We start from the raw sequence: 6,000 nt of genomic DNA, 5'->3' as shown, positions 1-6,000 counted from the left end.
GAGAAACGGGCTAGTGTGTGAATGTGGGCAGAGCTGGCCCAAAGTCTGAATGAATTCAGTTCCCTGACTGTCTCCCCCAGTAACCAAGAATTGTCTGTGACTCAGGCTCTGGTCCATTGTGTTCCTTGGGTCCCCGTGAGACCGTGCTCTCTGCTGGCCCAACTTTCATGTGGTTCAATTCAAAGCAAACTTTTGTTTCTTCCACAGAACAAGTAATTTCCTGAAAATGAGTAATTAAAGGCCTGAAACCCTCTAAGGAATGTTCAGGCCTGTGTCAGCTCTGCCTCCTTCAGGGGAAGGAGAACTGTGGCCCTGAACCTGCAGCTTGGGTTTTATGCACTTACAAAGAACTTCTCAGGTAACTGAGAGTTCTGTTAGAATCTGTGGTCAGCAGCACGGGTGTTCATCAGCAAGACATATGTTCTAGAATGTAGAAACGGTGTGTGTGTGTGTAAGCATATGTAGTGTATATGCCTATGTATAGGCACATATGTTTGCTCAGGTGAGTGTGCATGTGGAAGTCAACAGTCAGCCCTGGATGTTATTCCTCAAGTGCTGGTCTGGAACCAGCTGATTGGCATAGGCTGGCTGGCCAGTGAGCTCCAGGGATCCCTTGTCCCCGACTCCCCATGTTAGAATTAAAGGTATGTGACACTACACCCTGCTTTTTCCCATGGGTCTTGGGGATGGAACTCATGCTTGCACAGGAAACACTTTACTGACTGAGCTCTCTCCCAACCCCTTAAATAAGTATTTGAAAACAAGATTTTGAAATGTGTCTATTTTTTTTTCTTTAGTTTTCTTGGTTACCTTGATTCCAATGTCTACATTTTCAACTCATTTTTGGGGGAGCAAATAATAATGCCTTCTTGTGTTTGGAAAGGGAATTCTTGAAGCAGTTCTGGAATATTCTGTAGAGACATTGAATCGGTGGAGGCTTTTTGATAGCTGGCCAGCAAATTGTCCTTACCGTCATGACCATGCAGTAACATAAAATAGGTCCTAGCTGGCTGGTGGCATTCCTGGGGAGGAGAGGGCTGTGAAGTACAGGCACCCAGGCTGTGAGTACCTTCCATCTCCCATGTGCAGCCATGCAGAGCTCCATCACATCTGTATCCTGCTTTGGTCTGGTGCAGCCTGTCACCCAGAGTCACACAGGTCACACCTGCTGTGACAGTCCCAGCCCCAGCCAATTGATGCCTTTTTTTTTTTTTAATTAAAAAAAATCTCCTGGCTGCATATCATCAAGAAAAACAACATTGTTTTCAGGGTCTCTTATCTCTCCACTCCCAAATATCCTGTTTCTTTGGGCTGGGCAGCCAGGACCAATAGAAACCTCTTCCTGCCATTGGCTGACTTCATTTCCCAGACTTAGCACAATCTCATCCGCTCAAACAACCTCATCAAAACTACTTTCTGGTCAGAGAGAAGCAATAATTATTATTAACATTTATTAACGATCAATAAACTTGATTGCATTATGGCCAGCACTATTAAGGTAAGGAGAGGGTTCCTCTACATTTGACAAAATCTTGCTCTTCTTGCGCTTGGCTTCCTTTATCAAGGCAGATAAGTTAGGGTTGGGCAACACCCCCCCCCTACCACAATAGAGGACAACAAGATTTCCTTTGCGCTGCCTAGTAAATTTCCTTTTTCCTACTCCGACCATCCGCAAGGCTTAAAAACTTCAAACTCAGAAAAAAATTGGGGTTTCTAAATTCTCTGTTGAGCGCCGTGGATTACTTTTGTGAAGGCTTTTTGGAGCACGCCTGAATTTTCAGATTCTTTACCTGTTCCTAACGGTGTCTGGATGTGGGTCTGAGGCAAAGCGACAGTCACAGAGGTTGGAGGGCAGGGTCACAGAGACGGGCTTGTCAATGGCGAAGGTTTGGATGTACTTCAGGGACTCCTCACCACCAGGCGCGCCAGCCCGTTCCCCATGGAAGTGAGGAGGTGTTCGGTGGCTGTTGGTAACAGGATGGACACATGTTGACTTGAATTGTGGGACCTCCATGCTGAGAGGACTGAGCCGTCTCAAAACTCAAATGGTGGTAACTGAGTGTATTGGTGTACGTGTCTATCCCAAATAAAGCACCTGTCCCTCTGTGCACTGTACGCTTTCTTCTTAGTCATGTGTGGTGTGTGGGGACCCTGAAGCTGTGGTCTGTTCTCTGCTGTGTTTGGTTCTATGTGTTTTCTTGTAAATGTTTCTGGAAGACAGCTGGTAGAGTTTACCACGGAGACAAATCTGCATGGGTGGAGAATTAAATGTGGGCTGGTTGCTACAGACAGCTGAAGCCGAAATAGATGTCAGTGGAAGTCGTGGTACTGTGAGGTGGTGGGTCTGTTAAACTACACTCCAGGCCGCCAGGCTTTGGTGACATTTGTAGGAATGAGGAAAGTCTGCAGCCCATATAAAGGAAGCCAAAGAGTGTGTTATTTGTTATGTCTGCAGTTTTGTGTCACAAAGATGAGACGTGACTGTCTGTCCACTAAGAGTTCTGCTTGGCTTGAAAACTCATGAAACTTGGGCTTTGCCCACAACTGAGATGAGACATTAGAAACCCCTCTTTGGTTTAATATCCATCGTGTTATGTATCGTGCAAACTGTGTTTCAGAGTTCCATCCAATTTTCAGTTCTCAGAAACTGAAAATTAATATAATATAATATAATATAATGAATAGAATGTATAGTAAGGCTCACAGCAAAGGCTGTCATCTTAGTGTTTACTTTCTCTGGCTTCAAGGGTTAGGGCCAGCTGCAATAGTGTGACCTAGAGGGGGATTTTAACATTGGGCCTGATACATCCTACTTTCAGATAAATGAGTAGAAATGACTTGATTTTTATAACCCCAAATTCTGTTCTTTGCTTTCTGCTTTAGATTTTAATTCTTATCCATATTTCAGAACAATTAAATCAAATATTCTTTGTAAATCTTAAGTAGCTTGAGTAGAAGCTTATGTGGGCTCCTTCCTGTCCCCCAAACCGATGCTTTAAAGGGCACAGAGAGAGCAGGCCACCTTGTAGAAGGCAGAGTACATTTTGACAAACACTCCAATGTGTTACACTGTTTTGTTTCAGATCCATGTTTATGAAGAAGTCGCTTTTGAAGTCTGAATGCATTTTTATCTTTTGTATACATTTGGGGACAATTGATGTGATTGTGTAGGACTCTGTGCATGGTTGAATTCTGTGTTACAGGACATTGTATGTCTCCCTGTGATAGAAATGGCTTTCAGGGAATTCTTTAAGGCTCCCTGTTAGAGCAGTCTCTCTTGACAGGTGACCTCTTTGAAGTTCAGCTTTCTGTGAGGTTTCCTGGGTAAAGTAATGAGACAGTTTTATGGCTTTGTTTACGGAGTGGGGGGAAAAAGGCCTTAAGTCTGTTGACTGCGGTTTTAATTACACTAGTGTGAGCCTCAGATCAGCACAGGGAAATGTCCTCTCAAGTTGAGACAGTGCCCCCTGGGGTATTTTCCAATAGCAAATGTGCTTGGAGTTTTGGGTGTTTCAGTAAATCCTTGAGTCCTTTCGTTCACAGGTGCGCTGTGCGTGTGCAGTGGGCACAGCGCTCCAGCCTGGGATTCCTTCCTTCCCTTCAGTCATTCTGCCAAAGCCTGTGAGGCTCTTTGCTGGTAGTCTCACCCGGCTCTGTGGGTCTGAGTTCGAGGACGTGGTGTTTCAGTGGGGGAGAGGTGAAGGCATTTTAGGAACTTAGATTCCTCTCTGCACATTAACAGATTTCAGGAACAGGTTGAGGGTTCTAAGAAAAACATGTTAGCAAACGAGCCAACATCTCTGTGTGCAAGCATTTGGAAGATGGCTCTGAGGGCTTCTTACAATGCTGAGGGATGATTGACCCTGGAGGCCGCTGTTCCCCATGTAAAGCTTCAGTTCGGTGTTTAATTCAGCCCTCCTAAGGTTTTTCTGACCTTGTTTGCAATACCCATTGCCTTTTGGGTAGCCCAAGGAAGCCCGCCATCTGCATATAGCCTGCATTTAAAAATATTGGGAGGGGATTGAATAGGGTTCTCACCGAAAAACAGTCTAACCCTGAATAATTTGAGACTGGGAATTCTAACTTGAAAGCCTTGACTCTAGAGTTGAATCTTTCAAGTGTGTGCATGTGTCTTTGCATGTGTGTGTGTATGCATGTCTTTGCACGAGTGTGTGCATGTGCGTGTGCGTGTGCGTGTGCGTGTGCGTGTGTGTGTGTGTGTGTGTGTGTGTGTGTGTGTTATACATGGAAGGAGCATGTTCTAACAGCAGCTTGAGTGGAACCAGCTTAGGAGTCAGACAGGATATGGAAATTTCCTAAGGAGGCCCAAGGCAAGCAGCTATGGAGCAGGCTCTGGATAGTTGGAAAGTTACTGAGGAGGCCCATGGATGGCACTCTGACATTGGGGGTGATGAGGGAAAGGTTTTCTCTAACTATAGCTGTGTTCGTCACCTCCCTCTGGGCATCAGGGGAATGGGCATGGCCTCCTTCTCAGGGATTCTGTGGCAGTGGAGGAAACTCCAGGTGCCAAGTGCTGTTGTTTTTGCTTGGTAACACTTGGTAATGGCCACCTCCCAGAGCAGCCCCCGACCCCCACCCCTGCTTCTGCCCTGGCCTAAGTGCACTGAAAAGACAGCATCTCAAGGATACTCACTGTGTGCACTGGGGGCTATTCTCAGACCCTCTGTGATACAGCACACATGTGTCTGCACATGCATGAATGCCTGTGTGTGTATGTCTGTCTGTGTGTGTGCACCTATGTCCACCCTGACTGGTGGCCCTGGTGAGCAGAATCGAAAACAGATGAATTTCTGGGTGTATCCCCCCCTCTCATTTAACACACTGCAGGACTCCCACACCCTGAGAATGTTCCAGAACAAAATAATTTCTTCTTCATCATCTGTATCTCCTTTTAACTCATTATTATTATTTTTTGCTTCTGAAAAAAGCAGACGCTGATTTTTAAAAACACACTCATACATTCTCACCAATGTTTCTTTAAAAAGCATACATACAAAATAAAATAAATTTTGGAAAACAAAGGATGCCTCCAGGAGAGCGTTACTGGTGCATTCAGAACTTCTGAGAGAGTTTCCTTCAGCTGAGAGGCACTGATTTAGTCACTGGTGCTTGTGAGACTCTGAGGGGGCCAATGGGAGTTTCCAAAACATATAGTCTTGGCAAAGGAAATTTGCGGAGATGGTCTTGACAAAGTGTGGTTTCACACTGCCCTGGTGGGCCTTGTCCACTTGCTACAGAGGCTTCTGCTTCCTGCCCTGCCCTAGGATACCATCAAATCACCCCAGAGGCCATCTCTTACTTTATGTGGCCACAGACACACTTGCATTTGGGTGCTCAGCTGTGTGACCCCAGCTTTCTCTCCATCACAGTGGTGACCCTTCCTCATACTGGTGTGAGCCGGCTCTCCGTGAATGGCGGGTGCCGTGGGACTCAGGTTATTGTCTCCTTTCATGACAAGCTACCATGCTTTCTGATGCCACTCTGTTTCACACAACCCAGCTTCAGGAGTAAAGCCCACCGCCATGGGCACTGCCTGGGTGGTTTCATGGATACAGAGCAAATGGCAGGGTCTCTTCCAGCTTTCATAATTGTAGCCCACCAAGCCTGTGACGCGTATACAGGGCTAGGGAGAAGGTGGGAGCACCAAATAGCATCCAGTTGCAGCAGGGCAGGTTGAGTGCCCAAGAAGTCGGTTGCTCAGGTGATGGAGGTCAGCCTGCTGCCTTCACCTGTTCTGAGGCCTGGATTGTCTTCTTCTTTTCTGTTAGCACAAAAAGAAGGACCCTGGGATCCTCCACTACCCAATTTTCTCCATAAGCTTTTACGGGAAAACATAATTTGGCTTTGGACAAGTTACAGATGGAGAGTGCAAGGTATTCCTATAAGGAGAGTGCAAAGATGTTCCAAAGTCAATTTAGTTTCTCTTCATCCCAGCAAGCCACAGTGTCTGCTGACCTCTGGGATGGTCTTTCTGATTGT

At 46.0% G+C, this 6,000-nt stretch overlaps 1 protein-coding gene across 3 annotated transcripts in view; it reads left to right on the top strand.

Moving 5' to 3' along the window:
* The first annotated feature begins 1,393 nt into the window (after positions 1-1,393).
* Positions 1,394-6,000, top strand: part of Erg (ETS transcription factor ERG) — a 103,916-nt gene continuing 99,309 nt past the window's right edge. For all 3 annotated transcript variants that reach the window (XM_036204183.1, XM_036204182.1, XM_036204181.1), the window contains exon 1: positions 1,394-1,498. In XM_036204183.1, coding sequence (XP_036060076.1) covers positions 1,481-1,498 — 18 coding nt within the window. In that variant the 5' untranslated portion in view covers positions 1,394-1,480. The remainder of the gene's footprint in view (positions 1,499-6,000) is intronic.

The sequence above is a fragment of the Onychomys torridus genome, chromosome 12 (genome assembly GCF_903995425.1).
Source record: "Onychomys torridus chromosome 12, mOncTor1.1, whole genome shotgun sequence".
Lineage (NCBI taxonomy): Eukaryota > Metazoa > Chordata > Mammalia > Rodentia > Cricetidae > Onychomys > Onychomys torridus.
This window is presented reverse-complemented; position numbering and strand designations above follow the sequence as displayed.